At 40.8% G+C, this 24,271-nt stretch overlaps 3 protein-coding genes across 3 annotated transcripts; 1 reads left to right on the top strand and 2 right to left on the bottom strand.

Moving 5' to 3' along the window:
• Positions 1 to 47: 47 nt before the first annotated feature.
• LOC125316536 (pentatricopeptide repeat-containing protein At3g61360-like) lies at positions 48 to 2,017 on the bottom strand. The gene has a single exon (XM_048285109.1). It carries the CDS (start codon positions 1,876 to 1,878, stop codon positions 307 to 309), a length of 1,572 nt encoding a protein of 523 aa, XP_048141066.1. The 5' UTR covers positions 1,879 to 2,017; the 3' UTR covers positions 48 to 306.
• An 8,993-nt stretch (positions 2,018 to 11,010) lies between these two features.
• On the top strand, positions 11,011 to 15,529 carry LOC115734100 (probable LRR receptor-like serine/threonine-protein kinase At3g47570). Its single transcript, XM_048284765.1, has 3 exons — positions 11,011 to 11,238; positions 12,758 to 14,843; positions 15,006 to 15,529. Exons 1-3 carry the CDS (start codon positions 11,011 to 11,013, stop codon positions 15,389 to 15,391), a joined length of 2,700 nt encoding a protein of 899 aa, XP_048140722.1. The 3' UTR covers positions 15,392 to 15,529.
• Positions 15,530 to 17,538: 2,009 nt separating this feature from the next.
• On the bottom strand, positions 17,539 to 23,930 carry LOC115728783 (protein BREAST CANCER SUSCEPTIBILITY 1 homolog). The gene is made up of 14 exons (XM_048285089.1): positions 23,701 to 23,930; positions 23,285 to 23,338; positions 23,107 to 23,177; positions 22,192 to 22,305; positions 21,466 to 21,956; positions 21,028 to 21,138; positions 19,970 to 20,935; positions 19,763 to 19,863; positions 19,320 to 19,506; positions 19,131 to 19,225; positions 18,925 to 19,051; positions 18,673 to 18,838; positions 18,447 to 18,565; positions 17,539 to 17,941 (listed from the first exon to the last, which is right to left on the bottom strand). The coding sequence occupies exons 1-14, from the start codon at positions 23,760 to 23,762 to the stop codon at positions 17,609 to 17,611; spliced, it is 2,997 nt and encodes a 998-aa protein (XP_048141046.1). The 5' UTR covers positions 23,763 to 23,930; the 3' UTR covers positions 17,539 to 17,608.
• Positions 23,931 to 24,271: the final 341 nt, after the last annotated feature.

Genomic DNA, 24,271 nt, shown 5'->3' with positions numbered 1-24,271 from the left:
CTTGTCAAGTCCTCAATCTCAATTTTCTGTTTTGACCAACCCACAAAAGGCAAAAGCAACCACACGAGGAAAACGCTGTGCCTCTCATATTGCTTCCTCCCTCCGGGATTTGTTTCAACCACCTGCAGAAGCTAGGTTGCATAGACATGGCCCAAGTCTCAGCAATAACTTGAGTCAACACCGCACGGTGAACACAAACGAACAGAGTTTCTCAGCGCATGTGTATCAGCCCTATAGACTTTGAGGAGAACCAAAAATGACAAACCGTCCAAATATCCAGTAAACAGAGGTTGTACTCAAACAAAGTCAACTTGAAAAAGTCCTTTCTGCATTAAATTCTAAGGAATTAGCTATACCATCAGCATGCCCTTTTGACAGAGGCAGAATAGCTTTTAACGTCTTTACCAGTTGATTGAGCTTCCTCAACTTGTCGGCCTCACCAGCCTGCAGCAGTAGCCCCCCTAACATCCGAAATGTTGCTTCAGTCATTAGCCTTCCTCTCTCCAGCATCTGTTTGGAGCACTCAAAAGCTTCTAGTTCTCTTCCACAAGAACACAATCCAATCACCAAAAGATCCAGTGCATGACCATGAGGACAATGCCCTTTGCCCACCAGGTATTCCCATAAATGCAATCCCATATCAACTTGACGATTAATACAAAAGTACTTCATCAGCATGACCACCGTCCAAGTTTTAGGCACAAAGTTTCTCTCCACCATTCTATGATATAACTCATATACTCTGTCTATTTCTCTTGATCTCATCAATCCAAAGAACAATGTATGATAGGTCATGTTGTCATGCCTAATTTGCTTCGCCTCCATCTCATCCATCAAGGCAATGGCAGCTTTTACATATTTTGCTTTTATCAGAACACTGATCATCGCATTATAGGCTGCTGTATCTGGTTGCATATTTTTTCTAAAAATCCCATCAAACAATTCCTTTCCCTTTGTTAGATTGCGAGCAACCCCCGCACCATGAATCAAAGTAGTAAATGTCTCAACAGTAGGTAAGCAACCGGCCCCTTCCATTTCTTCAAGAAGCCTTAGACCATCACCCACACAACCTCTCTTACCATTCTTACAGTAAGCATCAATCCTGATGTTATATGTCACTGTGTTAGGTTTAAAACCTCTTCTAACCATCTCATGGTAAAACAACTCCATTGAGGTGACATCGCCTGAATCTTTAAATCCCAAGAGCAGTATATTCATGGTCTTCGTATCAGGAGAGAATCGTGAATGCATCTTATTGAACACGGATCGTGCTTCCTTCATCTGCCTATGCGTGCAAAATGCCCGAAGAAGTATATTGAATTCATCCGTACCAAACTTCCTTCCAACAAACACATCATTCTCCATTCTTTCAAATGCCAGGAGAGTATCCTCATACGACTTGAATTTTGCAGTCTTCAACATCATGATGCTCATCGCCTTCAGCGTGAGCACCGAAGGGTGCATTACCCGCATCTCTTCCATCAATTCCCAAGCTTTCTCAAAGTACCGCATCCTCGCAAGTATGTGGAGAGTTCTTTCGAACGCCACCGAAGTCGGACCACACGACAAATGGCGGACAGTGTATCTGAAGAACTCTAGAGCTTTGAGACCATTGGAATGAGCCCCAAATAAATGGCCAACCACGTCCTCTACGAAACCGGCGGAAAGAGTATGCGGCGGGATGTGCTTCTGAAGGACGGTTTGAAGCGTGCTATCAGAAAATGGGTGGTCGTTTATGACTTTGGCGATTTTGGCGATTTTGTCGATCTCGTTATCCCTTCCCAATGGAACGGTAGTACAGAAAAGTCGGGACAAGAAGCGCTGGTGTGGAATTCTAGCGAACTGATTCTGGGTCAGTAATTTCATCGAGCAGCTCATGATCAATGGGATCTCCGATGGCAAAACCAATCAATTCCCTTGTGGGTTCTTCTGGAATCTGCAACCACGTTAACCAGTAGTCGCATGCTCGGCTATCTACGGCCACCCATCACCAGAATTTCGCCATTTCAACACGCTCGAGAAGCGATTTAATCAAGCGATACCGTATCGCGAAAACTGGAACGTGAAAGGGACACTCCCTCCTCGTCTTCTTCGCGACCGTGGCACTCTGGAGTCTGAATCTCCGCCAATTTGCAGGGGTCCAGTCCACTGTTGGCCAGGCTGCGATGGCCGTCGCGCTCGAAATCTGGAGACTCTGCGTGTTATCTTGCTTTGGAATGCGCTATTGCTCCCGCACCCGCAGCATCTACTCTTACTGTTACCTGAGTTTTATGGGATGTTCAAGGAATACAGACCCAAAGACACTTTACGTAACAAAATTTACGAATAGCAACAGAAATGATCGACTCATAATATTTGCAAACAGTAAAGGTAAAAAAAAAATTTACTATTTCTCGTAAAAAATTATGAACAATGGGAATAAAAGATCTTACTAGGAATGACCGATTCCTGGATGGTTGGTTCCCACCCTAAAATCGAGAATTGCCTGCTATGGACCGGTTTGGCAAAATGTGAAGCGTGAACCACCCACTCGTTCCGTGAACCCACTCGGGAACCGGTCCGGTTCGATTTCCGGTTGGATCTCGGTTACGGTCCTAGCGAGCACCAACATCAATTAAGAAAGAAAAGGGAACGAGTCTCCAACGGTTGAAGGAGGAAATATTTTAATATGCAAAATAATGATGGGGACAATGATTTAGTAGCATTGCCAAATAGAAAAATTTCAATATGCAAGATCACAAGCATCGTAATATTTGCAAAAGTTATTTCAAAAGGCACAAATCCACTTTAGTGCAGCTATCTAGCTAAGCCTAAACCAACATGCCACAATCTCGCTGTGTCACTATAGTAATTCCATGTTCCATATTTCATGAAGAAAGGCATATCTAAAGTAATGCGATCAAATTAAAAGAATATACATTTGTATCATATAAAAAGACTTATCCGGGTGGGCCGGTTGGATGGTTCCCACCAAGAAATCGGGAACCGAACCGGTACCCACCGATTCTAGAAAATTGAAACCGAGAACCGGATGCATCGGATAGTATCCACCGATTACCATCTATAATAAGCCGGTTAGGTACGGTCCGATCCGAATTGGATGAACCCTGATTTTTTTGCTTACCCCTAGATCTTACTACCATCAATTAGGACCGAACGTAAAAGGATAGTAACGGTCAACAAGGCGGTTCGATTACGAAAGGTGAAGAAAAATTACAAGTAACGTCAATAGTTTACCGTTCTTTTGTGGAATATTACACACCATAGGTACCCCGTACTTAGGATGAAGAAAGCAATATTACGTCCTCTAAAGAAGGGAAATTAGTTAGTTTAGTTAACAATAGGAGAAGGGAATTTGCAATTCACTTTGGTTAGAATACTATATTTGGTGGAATATTATCAACCACAGGACCCACAAAACTTACGACGAAAGTAACATTACATACTCTAAACATATGTTACAAAATGATATTTCACAGGTAAATTCCGGCTTTTGACAATGCCCGATCGGACCCAAAGTGATTTTTTAGGCTAATTTTTGGGTAATGGTTTAACATACACATATATTAACGGTTACAAATGTTAACCGAACCAAACCGAAACGCTTGATGTTAGGGCTTGAAACAAAATAGAATGAGAAATTTCTAATAAGGACCTAAAGTGCTATTATTTTCTCAAATGAGGACCAGAACTTGGCATTATTTCCAAATAAGAGTCTCAAGCGATGGCCAGCCATCGGCGAGGACCGGGCAAGGCCGGCCATTGCCGGATCTTGGCAAGGGTCGCCTCACCGCAGCAGGCAAGCCCTCACCAGATCATCACATCATATTCTTCTTCTTCGCAACTATGATCGACTTTGATTTTGATACCTCTTCACTTCACAAGACACCTCTTCGCAATCAACGAGGACCCACCCTCGCCCGTGGCTGTTAAGGCGAGGCCGCCCTCAATAGCTGTCGAAGCGAGGCCGCTACGAGGGCGGCATCATGCTACCCGGGCGAGGCCACCCATGGATGGCCGCGAGGGACGGCCTTGTCGGCCGCAACAACAAAAAAATAAAAATAATAAACAGAGCAAATGATGAAAATGGGTCATTCTTTAAAACAAAGGGGGCATTTCATTGAGGCCCTCATTTGAGAAAACTGAAGGCACGAAGTGCCCTTATTTGAAATTTTCCCAAACATGATACATTAAAATACACTTCAAAACCCCGATACGCTCTCTCTGGTGAAATCCCGACACTGCTTTCCTCGTTCATCAACTCCACCACCGTCGACTCTTCCACAAATCCAGTAAACCCTAGATGGCGATTCTTCAACTCCGGAGGAGAGCCCTTCAGTTCGGATATTGACTCCATCCTCATCTTCGTCTTCGTCTTCGTCATCAAGGTCCAGCTACTTGATCGCGCGATCGCTCACTGACGTTGCAGATGGTTTGGAGGCGGCTGGATTGCGCGTGCTTTCCTAGTTAATTGTGAATGTGTGTAGCTGCTGTTCTTTTCCCTGGCTAATGTCGCCTATGAGCACAAGAACTACCATTGAAGGAGCGCTGTGATCATGCGCATTGCCGAAATTTTCGAAGAGCATAATTTTTCGAACCCCTCCATTTCTCTCTTTCTGAGTGCAGCGCGCATCGTCTCTTTCCAATTCCTAGGATTTGCTTTTGCTTTTCTAAGAGCGTATGTTCTATGGTTTCGACTTTGGGTTCAATTAATTGCGTTGAGTTGTGCATCTTTTCCTGAATTTTCAGAGTCTACGGAAGCTTCTTCATCAAGTTCTATATTATGGAACCTTATTTGTTGGTCACAGTCTAATAAGTTACGCCGACACCGACACTCGACACACAAGACGACATGTTATTTATATAATAAAAAACATAGAGAATTCGAATACATTGGGACACGTTGTATATTAAATATTTAGTGTTATATATATATATATATATATATAAAAAATAAGTTATTATTTTTTATGATTATTTCTATCAATTTGATTTAATGATTCAAATCTACAAACAAATAAATATTAAAAAAGAGAGGAGAATGAACTTACGCTAAAAATATTAATCCACCATTTCCTAATATCACTCATTGTTTCGAATTGACAAATTCAATTACATCCCGTTCCAACAATCCATAAAACTTGAAAATAAAAAAAAATTTTAAAAAAAAAAAGTAATCCTCGTCTATGATCGGGAAATCGCCTGGAGAAACTCTCCGCAAGAAAACCCAGGAAATCGCTCGGAGGAAAGGAATACGAACTTACTCGGTCAAGAGTTGCAATCGCACCGGAAGACCTAGAAGATTCACGTCGATGCGTCATGGGCAGAGAGCATATCAGAAGCCTCAATAGCCGGAGTAGTGAGAGGTAGCCAAGGCACGTTAATTGACGGCATTACGAAGACAATCCGTGCCGATTGCCCCCTCACGGCGGAAACTATAGCTCTGAAGCAGCAGGGGCTGCAAGCTAGACTTCAACTGACGGCGTTTTCTCTCCCATGGAAGTCGAAGTCGAAGTCGAAGTCGAAGTCTTCAAGTGATCTGCACGTGGGGTCTTTTGATCTGCAGTGGGATATATTCAGCGACAACTCATCACTCGTGGAGTTATTGGCAGATCAAGCCCATCCGGCCCTTGGCCCATGGCCCATTTCGAACTTACTTGCAGATTGTGGGTTTTTTTCCAATTTAATTTTTTTTAAAAAATAATTACGAAATTATTTTTTAAAAAAAAGTATTTACAAGTTTGGGCCTCGCTCTGTAGTTGGGTTGCCGAGCGAGGCCCGCTCGGCAGCCCAACCGCCGAGCAGAGCTGGGCTTTTTTTTTATTTCATTTTTTTAAGTGTTTTAATTATTTATACTTATAATATTTAGTTTATTTCGTATTTTTTTAACATGTTTATATTTATTTTATTTATAATTTTTTTCTTACGAAGCTTCTCTTTATAACATAATTAGTAATAATTAATATAAAAAATTATTAAGATCTATAATTCATAAATAATGTTGTAATTATGTAATTAATTGAAAATATTCATAAAATAAAATTGGTAAGATATATGAAATTAAGGAGGACGAGGATCTAGATGTCATTTCGTAAATATTTTTTTAAATTAAATTGGAAAAAAAAAACCCTTCTTTTACCCTTTTCCCTACATTTCATAAATGACAAATTTTATCGGCTTTTATAGTTTTTCCAGAGTGATGCAGAATGTATTAGTAGTGCGTTTCTAGATCGATTGGACAGACGGAAATCCAATCGGAAGGCGAAACAGTGATGTGTTAAGAACCGGCGGATCAAGTCGACGATATCGGATCGGGCTCAAATTTGATCGGCGGAAGCGAAATGGCGTCCTAATCAATATTCACGGCCGTTGGCGGTGATGAACGATGGATTTTTGCGATTCGGGGTCTAGATGGGTTTTCCTATTTTTTTTAGTATTTTCAGGATTTATTAATGGTAATTTTTGCGATTCGGGATCGTCTAGATGGGTTTTCAATTGATTATGTTATAAAGATATTGAATTAAGAAGGGGGTTCCTTAATTTCATATATCTTACCAATTTTTTTTTAATATTTGTAATTAATTACATAATTACAACATTATTTATTAATTATAGATCTTAATAATTTTTATATTAATTATTACTAATTATGTTATAAAGATAAGCTTCACAAGAAAAAAACTATCAATAAAATAAATATAAACATGTTAAAAAAATACGAAATAAACTAAATATTATAAGTATAAATAATTAAAACACTTAAAAATATGAAATTAAAAAAAAAAAAGCCCAACCCCGCTCGGCAGCCCAACCGCCGAGCGAGGCCCAAACTTGTAAATACTTTTTTTAAAAAAATAATTTCGTAAATATTTTTAAAAAAAAATTAAATTGGAAAAAAAACCCGCATATTGTATAGAGATGTTGGGCCAGCTAAAGGAAGTCCATATTGTTTTCTCTCCTCGTGAAGCTAGCTCTTGTGCGGATTGGTTAGCTGAGGCTCATAGATTAGGTTACCTCTCTTCTAATTGGTTGTCTTTGCCCACCCTCCACCCTTCGGGATATGTTATGTTTTGATGTTAGTTCTGGTTGTTTCTCAAACTTTGTTAACTGAACAAAAGTACTCGTCTTTTGACCCCAAAAAAAAAAAAAAGTAATCCACATTCCACAATTAAATTTAATATTTAACAATAAGTCAAAAAAAAAAAAAAACAATCAACGGGGTAGATAATGCAAGGTGATTAGGGACACTGTGCGAGAGCCAAGAGGGTGAGAGAGACCGAGAGACGAGAGGGTGAGAGACGGCGATTACGGTTTCGACAATTAGGACCGAGCCGATTAGGGTGGAGGAACTTAGAATATTAGGTTTTGATAGATTACAATTTTTTTTTTTTTTTTTTTTTGGTAATCCAGGATCCGCCCGTCGTAATCGGGTCAACTCACCACCACCCGAAGGGTGGCGAAGACCCTTTCCGACGACGACTATACCCGGAGGGAGGCTAGCCCCGCAGCCCACCAGCAAGGGCCCCCCACTTAAGTCCGAGAAACGCGTTGGGAGTTTGATAGATTACATTTTGACCCCTAAAATATTGAAAATTTTTAAAATTGACCCGTGCGTGTTGGAATAGCGTGCCGGAATTCCGGACTCGCGTGTTGCTGATGTGTCGGGAGTGTTGACCACGTGTCAGATGCTTGTCGAGCACCAACACAAAGGTTCCCGGAGAGTTTCCATCCTTCCTAGATTATAGTAATGATTGAAGTGAATAGCGCTTGAATTTGGCATATTAGTTTTTTTAACTCGGGGGCATTCTACATGTTCGACGGAATGAATGCCCGAATCATGGATAGTTAATTCCTATTGCATTCGTTCACAAACATTCCGATGTGCAATTGAAGTTGCATTGGCTGTGTCTTATTGCATTCCCCGTATACAGTTGATTGAAATGCGAACAAAGTTAGACATATAAGAATGTTGTGGTGCTTGTTGTTTACGTGTGCTTTTCATATGTCAAATGCTGGCCCCGTGCGTTATGTTGCGATGTTCATGTGTGCATTTGCCGTGTCAATTGACGTTGAGCTCGCTTAGGAAGATTTACATGGTATTACTCATCTATGCTGGACATGAGAAGTTTTTGTATCGGACATGATGTTATATACATAGTCCTTGAGGTGCATAAATATGCATAGCGAGATGGGCATGTACAATTCTTTATCGGTATTCATTTCTCATCGAATTGTCTATGACCAATACATTACAATCACTATGAACAGCCGTGGAATTTTATCTGTTTGGTTATCTCTAAATTCCAGTCATTCGAGCGCATGCTCCAATTTCACTTCTCCCAACTTTTTCCGTCGTATCAATAAGTATTGTGCTCTGAATCTTCTGATTGCCATTTGTGCTCAAGGCACTTATCAATAAATACCGAGACAAGTTGCCATAAAGTCTAGTAAGTATCAAGTTTAGAACTTAGGATCTAATGCTACTTTTCAGTCATCTTGGTTAGTATCCGATATCGTGGGACTGAATTTGATTAGTAGTTAATGGATAGATTCTTATTAATGAGTTGGTGCGTGCTAAAATTGACAAACCCGAATAAATATCAACACAAATATTAAACCGGAATTTACTAAAATTGACTAAATTTCCAAAGACTCGTGCTTTATCCACTCCTCATACAGCTTTGACACTACTTGTGTGACCCATCACTTTTGTTATAAATTTGTATGCTTCATTTTTTTATTTATCATTATGTCAACTCTTTTGTTTCCTTTTTTCTTTTTGTCTCTTACATACCCCCACTTTCATCCTCCTTCTTCTTCCTTTCCACGCCTCCCACTCCTTGTTCCAAAAACCATGATGTCCCATGTTTATTATCTATGATGCCAATCCCGTTGTCATTCAAATGATAAGATGGTCAAAACATATACAAAAAGGAGTATCAAAGTCATAATGGGAGTGCAAAAAGCACGAGTCAGTCCAAAACTCACAACAATAAGATGTTTTAATGAAAAAATTAAAACCATATGTCTTATTTTAGTAAATAACCACAAGGGTTACGTTATTTCCACACCAATTTTAGTTAAAGCACATCTTGTCACCAAATTACTCTCTCTCTCTCTCTCTCTCTAACTGCGCAAAGGCAAATGTACATGTAATATATATATATAACTGAAGATCTTTGTTTAAAGATGATAGTTGATTATCATTTGTCATCCGATTCTGTACATATTTCGAATTAAGCATGAGGCCCGCAATGCGCACACATTCTTGAGCACTGTCAATTTATTAAGCCCTCTGTTTTGGTGTTATAGTGTTTTAAAATAAATCCAAATCAAATTACCTTGCGCCTTTTTGTCATTTTACTTGTGTGATGCTCCTTAAGACGAATTCCAATCTATTAGTTGTTGGGAGTCAGATTCAAAGGACAGCTTGGGTTCTGCAGCTTCACTTGGAATAGAGGCTTACCACCGCTTAATTCTAGAGCAAAATAAATGGATATAAGGGACTGCTCTTTGATGCTAGAGCTATAAGTTCGATCAGATAAGGGCAATACTATTACTATGGTGCGTGTGTTAAGATACACATGTGAGTTACGTTAAAGAAATCTTACGTCGGAGAAATGGTATGGTGTTGAGTAATTAATATATTCAAGTTGTTTGATAATTCATTGGCTTAAGTTTTTGAGTGAAAGTGGATCCAACTTGATATAAACATGCTCGAATTTGGGCTCTCTCTTGGCGATCTTTCCCGATGAAGCTTCTGCTGCGCGCTCTCAACAAATGGTATGAGAGCCGATGGCAGATTGGTGGGCTCCCAATCTGTCTTAGTGTTTAGAAAATATCTCAAGAAAAGAATACCAAATCGATTTTCAGGGGGTGTGCATTATGGTATAGTAACACCTGCCCAATGTTAGAATTTATGGTTCTATCCGGAAAAAGAGAGAGAGCATACCTAATATAAAGGATATCTAAATTAAGGGAGAGCATACCTAATATAAAGGACGCCTAAATTAACGGAAAGCATACATGAAACCGAGCTTTCACGTGGGTGGGAGACTTATTCGGTCAACAAGCCCAAGTTTGAACTTTACCTTTTCCTTTTATTGCATCGGCGACTCCAGTACATGATCAAAAGTCGACCACGTTCAAAGACTCAAACTTGAGACATATTTTAACAGGGTGAATAAGGATATATAGATTTCAAGTCGAGCCTTCCGGCATGTGGCAATTAAAAGGGTATGTGTCGACACTCGATACGCATAGCAGGTGTTGTTTAAATATGCCTCGGTATAATCAGTCCCACATCTCAATAATGTAACTTCTGTGTATTGGATTTTTTTAAGGGCGTAAGTGCGAATTCTCCGGCACTGCTCTTTTGGAGGCTTACTACTTATATCAATTTTGCTAATACGAAGGCTTCAATTTGTGCATCGACAACCCCGAATTCGTCTTTCAACTAATCTGGTCCTTGAATTATTTATTTTTCGTTGTTTTGTACCGCTAAAATCTAAACGAAAACGTCGCCGAGGCTTTGAAGCTGTTGGGGAGTGCTGCGGTGGCATCCTATGTGGCATTCCACGTGGCGGACTTAAAAAAGTTTTAAGGAAATATGAAATAGGACCAGCGTTATTTCCAAAATTCAAAAACTAAAAAAAATATGGAGAAAAGGGAAAATGAAATGTGCAAAATAGAGGACAGAGGAGTTTCCACGAAATCATACGAGCGTTGATAAATTATGGATCATGACAACTGGCATTGGATTGTCCTATCAGCACGTAGATATAGAGATACATGCATGCATCAACATCATCCGGTGACTCTGGATGCATACGTAGCCGGCTTGTCAAAAGTCCTTTCCAACGTGGATGGAAATAATGGGAGTGACCAGGTCTACCGGGTCTATTTACAGGAAAGAATGGGAGTTTTCGTGAAAAAAAATTGATGGCAAGCTTAACACGGCTAGTACCGTGTACAAGCGAGCAAGACTTTTCCTAAGGTTGGCGGTGGGCAATGATCGGCGATTGGAGGTTGGTGGCGACGGTGGTCGGCGGTCGCAAGCGGCAATGGGCGATAGCCGATGGAGGTTGGCGGTGGTTGGCTATTTGGGACGGTCGATGGGTGGCGGCCAGCGAAGGTTTGCGGTGGGCCGGGACAGGCGATGGTCGGTGGTGGTCGTGGGTTGTGGCCGGTGAAGGTCGGCGATGGACGAAGGCCGACGACGATCCGCAACCGGTGGAGGTTAGCGGTGGTTGGTTATCGAGGACAGTCGGCAAGTGGCGATCGGTAGAGGTTGGCGGTGGGCAAGCGATGATCGGCGGTTGGCGGTGGTCGTGGGCGGCGGCCGGTGGAGGCCGGGGATGGGCGGCGATCGACGACGGTCCACGGTCACGGAGGTTGGTAGATGTGGATATGATCGAAAAGAGAGTGAGGCGATAAGTACTTTTTGAGTTGGAAAAGATATTTTTTTAACTTTTCAAGTTAGGAAAAAAATAACTTCAAAAGTGAAATTTTTTTTCAAAAGTAAAAATTTTTACCAAACGAATTTCTGCCTTAAAAGTATTTCTAGAGCAGAAATCCACTTCTATAAGTGTTATCACGCACTCCCTTAGTACCGTGTGCGGTCAGGCAAGACTTTTCCTACGAGAAAATATTGGGCACATGCATCAACGTCTTCCAGCGACTCTGGATGCACACAAACTTGTGGTTAGCAAATAACAAAAAAGAAAAAGAAAAAAAATTGTGAAAAAAAAAATTGATAACACGGTTAGTACCGTGTGCGATCGAGCAAGACTTTTCCTAAGAGAAAATATTAGGCACATGCATCACCGTCATCCAGAGACTCCGGATGCAGCACAGAGCCTGTCCAAAGTCTCTTCCAATGGGGATGGAAAGAGATGAGGGTGAATTATTGGGTAGGCCGGCTTCACCGACTTTGCAATCGCGACCCGAGTCAAGATTCGTTTGCTTGGGACGGTTCGGACGAGAAAGTAATGCAACTTTGATGCACGAGAAAACCAACTCGGTTAGCTGTTGTTTTGGCTTGTCTGCAACATTGGAAAAAGGAAAAACCAGAAAGGCCCTTCACAGTTTCCTCTTAAAGTCTTAAGCTCCCTCCCTCCTTTCATTTCTACCAACTTCCGCTCGAGCTATGGAACTTGGGCACTTCGGTTTTGTGCGGTATCCGGCACCGGCATGCCGTTTCCTTCTCTCGTCTCTCGCTCTTGCACGGTGCTTTGTCCAAGCCTCCTCCGCCACAAATGAAACCGACAAACTCGCGCTGCTCGCATTTAAGGCCGCAATCAAAGACCATTACGGGGCGCTTGCCTCGTGGAATGACACTGTCGGGTTTTGCCATTGGCACGGTGTCACATGCGGCCCGAGGCACCAGAGGGTTACGGTCCCGAACTTGAAATCGCTAGGACTCTCGGGGCCCATCTCTCCTCACATCGGAAACCTAAGCTTCTTGAGTGTAATTGATCTCCCGAATAATAGTCTCGTTCGAGAAATCCCTCCGCAAGTGGGGCGGTTGCGCCGCCTGCGTTTTCTACAACTAGACAACAATTCACCGGCCGGCGAAATTCCCGGAAACATGTCGGCTTGCTCAAAGCTCCAAGTCGTCGACATTGCATTCAGCCAACTAATCGGAGTAATTCCCACGTAACTCGGTTCATTATCGAAGCTACGAGTTTTGTCCTTCTATAAAAATGCACTCTCTGGGAATGTGCCTTCCTCCTTTGGGAAATTATCTTCAATGCAGGTTCTTGAACTCACGGAAAACAACTTGGACGGGAGCATTCCCGAAGATCTAGGCCGCCCGACAAGTTTAGATAGTATCATTGTCTCGGGAAACAGATTCTCCGGTACAATTCCGTCTTCATTGCTCAATCTCTCCTCTCTGACCCGGTTCGACGTTGGAGGCAACCGGATACAAGGGAGTCTTCCCGCAGACTTAGGCTTGACGCTCCCAAATCTTCAATTTTTCAGCATTGCCATGAACCAATTTGGGGGACCGATTCCTCCCTCGGTGTCCAATTGGACAAAGCTAGAGGTTATTCAAGCCGGAGACAACAAGCTTTCGGGGAAAGTGCCTTCTTTCGGAAATATGCCTTGGCTTTGGCATTTTGCCATCTTTGATAACCAGCTGGGAAGTGGGAGTTACGAAGACTTGAGCTTCGTATGCTCATTGGCAAACTCCACCGGACTAGAGTCCTTCGGAATTGGTGGGAACAGACTTGGCGGGGCACTGCCCAAATGCATAGGTAATTTCTCGCACTCTCTCGAGTGGTTCGGCGTGAGTGAGAACCTTATGTTTGGTGCGATTCCTGGAGAGATTGGAAGTCTAGTCAACCTCAACCGGTTACAAATGGATGTCAACAAGTTTTCGGGCGAGGTCCCCTCAAATTTCGGGAATCTGCAAAATCTAGTGGTATTGCAGTTAATCGATAACAACCTAGGAGGGACGATCCCAACTTCTTTGGGAAATCTAACCAAGTTGATCATACTAAGTCTCGGTTGGAACAACTTTCATGGGAAAATTCCTTTAGATTTGTCAAAGTGTCAATCTCTGCAGTCGCTTGATCTTTCTAATAATAATCTCGGCGGTACCATACCCCCACAGCTCATAGGTCTCTCCTCGATAACAATCGTTTTGAACTTGTCTCGGAATCATCCGAGTGGGGTTCCGCCCATGGAAGTAGGGAACTTAAAGACTCTGACCGAGTTAGACATCTCCGACAACAAGTTGGTAGGTGAAATCCCAAATAGTTTAGGGGATTGTACTGGATTGACCACGCCGAGGATGGGGGGAAACTTTTTCCGTGGTTCCATTCCTCAATCGATCACATCGTTAGGAGGTATTGAAGAGCTAGATCTTTCATGCAACAATTTGACGGGTCAGATTCCGGAATTTTTAGCATTATTTCGGTCCCCGAAATTTTTGAATTTGTCTTACAATAGCTTTGAAGGCATGGTACCACGTGGAGGAGTCTTTAAGAATGCTACCGCGACTTCTATTATTGGGAACGATGAGCTTTGTGGGGGATTGCCAGCATTTCACCTCCCCAAGTGCACCTCCAAACGCTCCAAGAGAAGAAAAATCCATATATTGGTATCGTCGGCTTGTGCTACTTTTGTCATTCTTGGAATAGCTCTTGTTCTGGTTTTTCTATACCTTCGTTGGTTGAAGAAGAAAGTAAAAGAACCGATTTCAACTTCCATGGATGATTCATGTCCAAACATATCTTATCGTGCACTCTTAAAAGCAACCGATGATTTTTCTTCAATGAATTTGATCGGTATTGGAAACTTTGGCTCTGTTTACAAGGGGATACTTAAGGAGAATGGTACAACCGTTGCGGTGAAGGTGCTTCATTTAGTGCATCGAGGTGCTCTGAAGAGCTTCCTGGCGGAGTGCGAGGCATTAAAGAACATGAAACATCGAAATCTTCTAAAGATATTGACGGTTTGCTCGGGTATTGATCATCAACAAAATGATTTTAAAGCCTTAGTTTATGAGTACATGGAAAATGGAAGCCTCGAAAGGTGGTTACACTCAAACCCAACACCATCTCACAGGAATGAGCCTACCCGGACATTGAATTTCTTTCAAAGGATAAACATTGCTATTGATGTCGCCTCCGCACTGGACTATCTCCATCACCGGTGCCACATCCCCATCATACATTGTGATCTAAAGCCGAGCAATATCCTCTTAGATGCTGAGATGGTCGCCCATGTTGGTGACTTTGGATTGGCAAAGTTCCTCCTCGGATCATCATCCGATACCGTGGCTAATCGGACGAGTTCGGTGGGCATCGGAGGAACAATCGGTTATGCTCCACCAGGTAATCTCTCTTTCAAAGCAAGAAAGTTTATTTAGGTAAAAGATGTTGATGGATCTTTTTGTGAGTTTTGTAGCCGCATGATAACTCTTACGCCCATTACACTCTGCTTTAATGATCCGCACTCCAAAAGTTCACCCGCACTATGATCTACATTTGTGGCAGAATATACGATGGGATGCAAGGTGTCAAGAGAAGGCGACGTCTACGATTACGGCATCCTCTTATTGGAGATGTTCACGGGGTTGAGTCCCACTGACGACACCTTCGGAGACAATTTGACTCTTCATAGCTTTGTGGCAGAAGCTTTGCCCAAACGAGTACTGGAAATTACAGATCGCATTCTGCTCCAAGAAAGAGAGAATCATTCAAGCCCCAGCGGTCCTCAGCATTGGCTCTCCGAAAGCGACGGCATATATCAAGAGTGCTTGGTTACAGTATACAATATTGGAGTCGTTTGCTCCGATGAAGTGCCTGGAAGGCGGATGAGCATCGGCGGAGTTGCAAATCAGCTGCAAAAGATCGTAGAGAAACTCTTTGCACGGGGTTAACACGGACAACAATGAAACAACAGGTCTATACTCTATAGCATAAATACATAACTGAAGATCTTTCCTTAAAGATGATAGTTGTTATCTTTCACCATCCGTATCTGTACATGTTTTAAGCTAGCATAAGGCCTGTAATGTGCATGCACATTCTTCAAGATTGTAAGTTTACTAGAACTTTGTTCCGGTCTTGTAGTATAAGAAAATGAATTCGAAATAAATTGGCTTGCAGCTGCTTCTCCTTCTTTTGTTTTCTTTTTTTCTTTTTTTTATGGTTTCTAGCACGAATTGCTATCAATTAGGGTTCGTGTGGCAATGTTTCTGTTCCGGGAATAATTTATAAGTAGAAATGACATTCTTTTCATTTCTGTCCCGGGGAACTGTTTCCGAGCGGAAGAACGTGTTCGGTAATCGCATAAAATTTTTATTCCCAAAATAGAAAAGGGACAGAAATGCGTTCAGCCATGATAACCCCCGTCAGCTTGCTGCTGTGTGTCTTGCCACAAAATACCGCGAGCCCCGTCGCAAACTAGCTGAGCTAGTCGACCGTCGTTGTCCAACTCCGAACATACTATTCAAAAAAACACATGCTACCTATCCAATTTTGAAGGAAGGTATCTTTTTATGCACTATTGATAAAAAAAAAATGTATACATTCAAAAAAATATGTAAAATCTAGACTACCATTTAATGCGTACAGATATGTCTCTCTGAAATTCAAACACCTTATTTTGTACAGTATCGTTAGTTCATGCAATGTAGAAAAACACTAATTATTGGCACTATCTCAAACACACGTGTTATTTCGGTGAAATTAAACTCAGAAATTCAATGCCACGGTTTTTTTCATTTTTTTTTTTTATATTTTGGTCTGTGCGTGGGAATATAAGAACATGTTTGGCAACAATTCTGATTTTATGAAACCTATTTGGTAAGTAAATGATCCTGATTATCAGAGAGGCTATTTTTAAAATAAATGTCATATAAAATACTACCTATATTTTGAGTATAGGGATGTTTAGCGTACTTTCTTGACGAGAAACATAGGTTTGTGCAAATATGCATTCTACTATTGAAATTAGAAATATCGATGGCGATGAGCTCGGCGATAAAATGCATCTTTCCAACATTTCATACTCCGCAATGAGAGAATATCTCGTGCTCATTTGAAAAATTGGTCGAATTACAAATTTAGAAATACAAAATAGAATGAGCAAATTTTAGAAAAATAATTACAGGTTAATAAAAAATTTGTCCATAATCAGCTAGAATTTCATGCCAGATATGTATCGAAACTTCAATTTATCGGCCTGTATTAACAGCTACGTGTTAAAAGTTCTTTAGGACATGTACAAATGAATAATTAGGATTGATCGATAATATAGTGATTTTTGGAGCTTTATAATTTGAAGTCAAATGGGGCATTTAGGAAGCGCTAAATAGGCAAACATTCAATGATCAAATCGATCAAATAATCAATCAAAATATATCCTAAATCATAGAACAATGTCAAATAACGAGTTTAAATAAGGTGGTTGAGGAAGTCCTGTCCTGCATTAGGTGGTTGAACTCTTTCCCAGAAAGGATGTGAAGCAAAGCTGAATGTCCCCGAGGACAAGTATCCGGAATCCTGATTATTCAACCAAGACACTTCAGAGCTAGACCAGCGATCAAACCAGCAGAGGCTCTGTGTCTCTCTGTTTGGGTTAAGGATGCATGGGAATCCTCCTGTCAGGCCAAATATCAGTACTAACCTGAGGTAGTACTACACCAGATAAAAATTCTAGCAAACCAAGTCGCGACCAATGGAGAAAACTTCCCATCCACATGAATCTGTACTTCTTTGACAGACTGGCTAGATATCCTGCCGAAAGCATTGCTTTACAGGAAGTTAAGAGATACCCCAAGAGAAGGGCTTTTGCAAATTCACCTAGTTTTTTTTTTTTTTTTTTTTCAAACAAATTCACATAGTTTAGCGAGCAGTACTTTACAAGAAGATTAGCTAACCAAACGGAATTGCAATTTTTTACCAAGTTAGAGAGTATAAAAAGATAAAAAGTGCTTGTCTATATCACATCAATAACGAAAAACATGGAAGTTTCATTTTGTAAATCAGTTATTCAAAAGAGCCCAGATCCATTCACTTTGTCCTTTATGATAAAAATAAAGAGCCATGAGGATTGGCAGAGCTCCTTAAATAACAAACGAGGAACATTTTCATCATTCTAACTTGCAGGATGCAATAGAATCCAAAAGCCATGAGTTGCTAGCCACTTTTGCTCCTGTTGATCTAGCGAGAGCTTCTGCACCAGACAGCCTGCGCTTGATGATCACATCCCTGCTTAGACCACAATTTTCTGGCATCTCAAGGCTATATATTATGAAGGTTGAAGGAATGGATGAAGGTAAGGGGGCTAGCTCATCGCAAGGAATGGGCTTTCTGTGAAGCACAGTGCCTCCGGCAGCAACCACAAGATCTTGGAGGTATCCTTTGAGTGAAGTATCGAAATCCCCCATGAAATAGAACTTAAGCCCGTCAAATAGTTTTGGTTGCTGCATAAGAGGAAACACCAACCAATATTAGATGCAAGTCTAAGCCACATGAACAGTAAGATGCCCACATGAACGATAAGATGCTATATGCGAATTCCATAGCACAGCATTAGCGTGCCTAGAACGGTCATATTAAGAGAGAAAGTCATGTGGATGCTGATTTGGTCTATCAGATTGGATGACAGAACTTCAAGCAAATTGACATTTCAGTTAAATGACTCTCTGCAAGAGAAATGTGTGAAGCCCTTCAATACTGCTATGCATGGAACTTGCTTGAACCGCAGATATGCTGCCATGGCAGCTAGTTCAGTCAGATTGCAATACAGCACATGCAAGCGCTCTTACTATAGAATGCCAGATTTTCTTCAGATGAAGTACTCCCATATATTTGAGGGGCACATCAGTTGTAGAGACAACAAAAATTGTATACTGAGGTCTGAGAATATTAAATAACCAACAATAATCAAATAGATGATGCAGTTGAGTGAAAGAAATAGATACTAACCATGTTAATGACTCTTTGTCTTCCAAGTTGAGGACCGTTCCTCATTCCATGAATGTCGACATTGATTTCATATCTCTCCTCTTTGAGATGTTCCATTGCTTCCATGCAAGCTTTTATCCCTGGGCACATGCACACAGAAGACACTCGCCTTAGCAACATAAACACCCCATGGACCGATATACTAGGATTTGACTACTATATCTGATGTTTACAGCTCTGCACTGACATTCAACACTCAGTATCCACTTGCCCTCCAGGATGCCCATCAAAACTTTGAATGTCCTTTTGCAAGCTCCATTTTCATCTGCTGATGCAATTACATGAGTCACAGTTGGATTCCATTTTTGCACTACTTTTGCTCTGGATGCCTTCCCAAATTGAGAAACCATATCCTGAGATTCATGCACTCAATCCTTTCAATAATACTGAATGATATATCCAAACATCAACAGACTCTACTTCATAATTTAATTTTTACCCTCTCAGCTTTTGTTAAAGCTGAACAACACAGAACTATTTTGTTGTGAGATCCACAATACATCCGCATCGAGCTTGCACCATGCTGATGCTTCTCATCATTTTCATCATGAATGAGTTGTGATTGCCTGTAAAAGTTATGTGTAAGCCATCTCATCAGGCTCGCAATGTTTATCAAAATTCAGTAAATCAAATTTGTTAACGTACTCTTCTTTTGAAGAACTCTGTATCTCTCGAGGTCCGGGAATTTCAATAGGCAATTTACAAGAACAGTGAAGCGGGCACAATAGAACAAAATTAACCTGTTCCAATGAGAATTTAAAGAAAAAGCTTGTTAACAAAGATGTGGCCGGCCAAATGTTGTATACGACTTATGAGTGCAACCATGAAACTTACTGTATCCCATCTACATTGCGGGATCTTCATGGCACAAGTAACATGAAAACTCTTGCGACAACTTTTCTCATAGCATCCAAGAGCGGCCCCTTTGATTCCACAACAACAGCATTTTATTCTTCGACTCCTGACTACTTCAGCTTCAAGATTAATAGCTAGACGATCCATAAAATAGACGTTAGGAGCCCTGCACATGTGGAGTTTATCCTCATTAGGCTCAACCAGATCAAAAGTAATAGCAGCCTTTGACATTAGACAATCACAATTATGAAGTTTGAAGCTTCTGCAGCCACTGGTTTAGTATAATTTAAAGGTGGAAGGATGCAGAAAAATATGATATGATCACCATCAAGAAATTCCTCTGATTACATTAACCAGATTATTTGGCTGGTTATATAAATGTAAACTGGTTGTATTTTTGTCATATTTCAAGTGTTTCTTACCATTCAGTGCAATTCTTGTGTGAATGTATGATCCTAGATCCTCCACTGTAACCTGCAGGAACAGGCTCACCATTACTGTAGTGGACCATCTCTCCTGAAGCCTGCCATTATAAATTGCATATGTAGCATTTAGCTTCTGAATCTAAAGCATTACATTCCAGAGCAAACCCAGAAGATAAAAGTTGCATGGAAATAAAGCAAATGGACCTCTGAGCATTCTGATGACTGGCAGAAAGCACACTGGACAACCCTGGGAATGGTCCCACATTTTCGCAAAACCATTTTATCTAAATCATGAAGTTTCTCAGCTATCGAAAACTCAGTTGCAAGTCTCACATCATGATTTGTCTGAGCTTCGTCAACCTGGCCATTATCGCCAACCTCTGGATTCCCATCATTCACCCCAGCATCTGAGATTACCAGAGAATAACATTTCTCACTTTCCTTTAGTCTTAATCCTTGATCCTCTGTTAGCAACTTTCCAGACTTCATTCCCTCCATGTTGTCATCCTTATTTCCCATTGTAGATGACTCTTTGAGATTCGAAGTTGAAAGGGATGAGTTGTAAACCAAGTTTTCTTTGGTTTGGTCTTGGATGGCAGGCCCTTCAAAATTGAGTCTCTCTTCTATGGATATCCGCTTCCTTTCATTCCACATTGTAAGGTGATCTTTCTGGCTGCTTCCAGTCTTGAAAAAGCTAGTATCATCGCCATTATCCTGTTTCAGAGGTGGGGTTTCAGCTACTTCAGTGACGCTGCAGCCCTTGCCTGGAATCTCAGCAGAAACATCTCCATCTGTTGTCTTAATTTGACTAATAACAGAATCTGATCTCTTACACATCTTCAATTTATGTATTTGGGTCAACATGTTTTCACCGCTATACCATGATGGCTGTTCATGACAGGTTTCAAATGTTTCATTTGAACTAAGACGAACTGCTGGACTGTTCTTGGTGTTGCCTTTCATTAAGTTCATCTGGGATTTTCCCCTCCTATTTCTTCTTCTCTTTTTGGATGCTACTTTCCTCCTATGATCATTTCCAGTCATTGACACAGAAGGGAAATCTGGTGATGGCACATCATCAGTATCAATTTGACTATCTAAATTTCTAATTGTTTGAATAGCAATATTTCGTTGCGAGGCTTCCTTGAAATCTTTCTTAGTACCAGTGACCTGCATCGCATCGAAAATGTCACAATCAGCAAAATATGCACAAAAAGAAATCATGAATCTGATTAGCACAACAAACAGGGCCTGATTGATACCTGAACTTTAATTGGACTTGAACAAAGTTCAGGGGAGCAAGGTCTTTGCGTCCATTCAAACATCTCACTGTCGTAAAATTCTCTGGCTGCAGGATTACCATTAGTGTTTCCCTGTAAAATTTGTGTCTAGCGGTGAGGTAATTAAGAAAGTTTGAGTCCAGTAATCTACTATTCAACTGAAATTAACTCTGGAATATCAAGACAACTGCGCCTACTGCAAAGAATGATTTGTTAAACAAAAAAGTTGTAGTTTTCCAAAATTAGTGAAGTTCTTGCAAGACATTGAGATGCAAGTTTATTTGCAGCCAGCAGCTTAAAAGACGATTCCAGATACAGTTTTAATTATGATCAAGAACCACATTCACCAAATTTCCTGCTACTTTGAGATAAAACAATTGACAAATGAGATGGATTTAATAGAGATTGATGGAAACTAACCTCAGTAGTCAACTTAAAGGGCAACTCATCATCTGAGTCCTTCATATCACTGAAAGAAGGAACATCAGGAGGTGATGTGCCTGTGAGCTGTTCCTTTTCGGAAGATTGAGAAATCTTCTCAACATCTTCTTCCTCCCTCAACCAGAAAAAGGGCAAAAATGCCGGTTCTCCCTTGTCATTCAGTGCTAGCTTCTGCTTCGCAGAAGCCAAATTGGTCTTCGTTTCATTGTCTTTGGTTTCACATAATCCAGCTTTAGGAGTTGTATGACATACTAAAGATTCATCAGAAGGATATTGTGGCACCTGCACCCTCTTCTTCGTTGGAAAGGAAGGTTTCACACAACCAGGACTGGAAATTATCATGTTGGACTTTTTTGTTTTTCTTGACTCTTTCTTTTTCAATGTCCTTTTTCCCTTTGATACTTGATGACCAGCCACGTCAACATCTCCACTACCCCCAATATCACGATCCTCTAGTTGGTTTTCCCCATCTGTAGCTTGACGTGAATGAAAAAATAATGAATAAAGAGAAGTAGCAGGATACAAAAAGTACCAGCAAAAGAATGTAACCTTTCTCTACATGATGGCATATATTTACTCTACAGCAGCCTCCAAAAGAAGCTGATTGCTATTTATCTCAGACATGCAATAATCTCTTTTGCATTGTTCAAGATTGTACAGTTAGATTATTTGTGGCAACTATACAGAGCCAAAAAGAAGCATCACCTGATAATTTATTGGTTGCCGCATTTTGGGAGACAAACATGTTTATTCCTGAAGCCACTTCAAAGTGTTTGTATATGCTTACCAAGTTGTCCATGTGTGGAGCCGGGCGAACCTCTGTTTAACAAGACAAATTTAGCATACAAGAACATCCAATTCAACTCTAGAAGGTAGACAGACAATGCATCATGTATTTCCAGATTTTGAGACATGAAAATGTCAGTTTTACAATTCAGAATTTGCTTGACAAAAATTCGGGATCCAATAATATTTTCACAGCTTAGTAACTCATTCCTCTTACTGCAGGTACTTATAAAAGTTCAAAAACTCCCATGTTCTAGATAACCATCATACCCATCTCAGAGAAGCAAAAGGTGCAGCTCTTTTGATTTGGGAAATTGGAAGGGGTTAATTCTCACAAATTTTTGCAATATGTAGGGAACAATTTATAAGTGGAGAGCAATCTTCCAATCACTTGTCTCATCAAATTTAGGAGTCTAGGATTCTTTAAGAATTGTTTTTGCTGATCCAGGGGCATGTGCACAGGTACACAGCTCTTTAAAGAGCCCGTGGAACACCCTACGAGTCTCATGAACTGAAGTTCAGACAATTTGTCCTGTGGAGGTGGCCTAACCTAGAGCACTTTGCGCACAGTTGGTAATTTGCGCCCAAATAAATCACAGACCATGAATTGAGAAGAAGAGGAAATTGGCCTATTGTCAGATATGGTGAACAATAAATCATTTACTAGCAAAATAATTGTATGCGATATATAGAGTGGATCTTATTGTGGATACAACCCCTAAAGAAAAGCCCGAACTCATGGTAGTGAAGAGTCCCTCTTAAAATGCTCCAGTTTTATCTTCTAAACAACACGATTCCAGATTCACACAGCAATCTAAAATAGCATCAATGTACCTCTACGACGATAGGGCACCTTACAAACTGGACAAGTATAGCCAGATTTCATCGATTTCAGAATGCATGAGCTGGACAAAGAGCAATGAGAGATGGTTATCAAGTATCCAAACATATGGTTTTGACAACATTTCATCCAAGGAATCAATGATGAGAAAAAAAGACATGGTCAGCTTACTTGCAGAACACGTGATTACAGAGGAGTGAAACTGCAGAGTTCAACAGGCTCAAGCTGCAAAAGATCGACAACACTGCAATCAACACTCCGACGAACCCAATCACCCAACAGCAAGAAATAAAGGGTTCACGCTCCAATTTTTGTTTCAACTTGAAGAGTGTCAATGGTCACGCTACTTCAATGGCCTCGTTCAGTACTGATTCAAATTCAAACTTGACAAAGCATCCAAACAAACATGAGCGAAGCCAAAAAAAAATAAAAACAGTAGGAAAATCGATCCGTCTCAAGTCGATCAATCATATCGATTACGAATCAAACTAACAGAACTTCTAAGCAGAAATGACTCTGGGAAGTCGCTATTGACAAAGAAAAGGAGAGAAGCTCTATGCTTTTTCATCTGGGTATGGAAGATTCACCAGATAGGACACTTGAGCTCTCTGCCCATCATCTCCAGTTGACTCGGAATCGGGTCCGCCATGTCCGACTCAGAGAGCTCGAGCAAGCGAGCGAGCGAGAGAGAGTAATGGTTTAGCAGATGAAGCTACGAAAGCCGATGAGAATGAGCATCTGGACTGGGATTTCAGTGTGTTTAGGAAGCTACGATTCGCCAATTCTTTTGAATTTTAAGCCGCCAAAAGACAAATCGTGACCCGCCAACTCTGCAAGTTGGCGGGCTCCAAAACACTTGTTTTTACATGGGCAGACATATATTTCATATGATTAAGGTATATGCCAATACATTAACCCGACATAAATTGATTTTAAAAGTTGCGGTTATTGCATCTATTTACGTTAAGGATGAATTAGGAAATGTAAAAAGAGGTGGAAACACCTTTAATTTCTTTCAATCTCAAAGATTAAAAAAAAATTCTTAATTTGGAAGCCAATATGGATTTTTTTTCACCTAACCAATCTCGAACTTTTAAGTCAAATATTTGTATATCATACTCCTATTATATGCCTCTCTCGATATTCGCTTGTTAGAAA

This window comes from Rhodamnia argentea, chromosome 9 (genome assembly GCF_020921035.1).
Source record: "Rhodamnia argentea isolate NSW1041297 chromosome 9, ASM2092103v1, whole genome shotgun sequence".
NCBI classification, from domain to species: Eukaryota; Viridiplantae; Streptophyta; class Magnoliopsida; order Myrtales; family Myrtaceae; genus Rhodamnia; species Rhodamnia argentea.
This window is presented reverse-complemented; position numbering and strand designations above follow the sequence as displayed.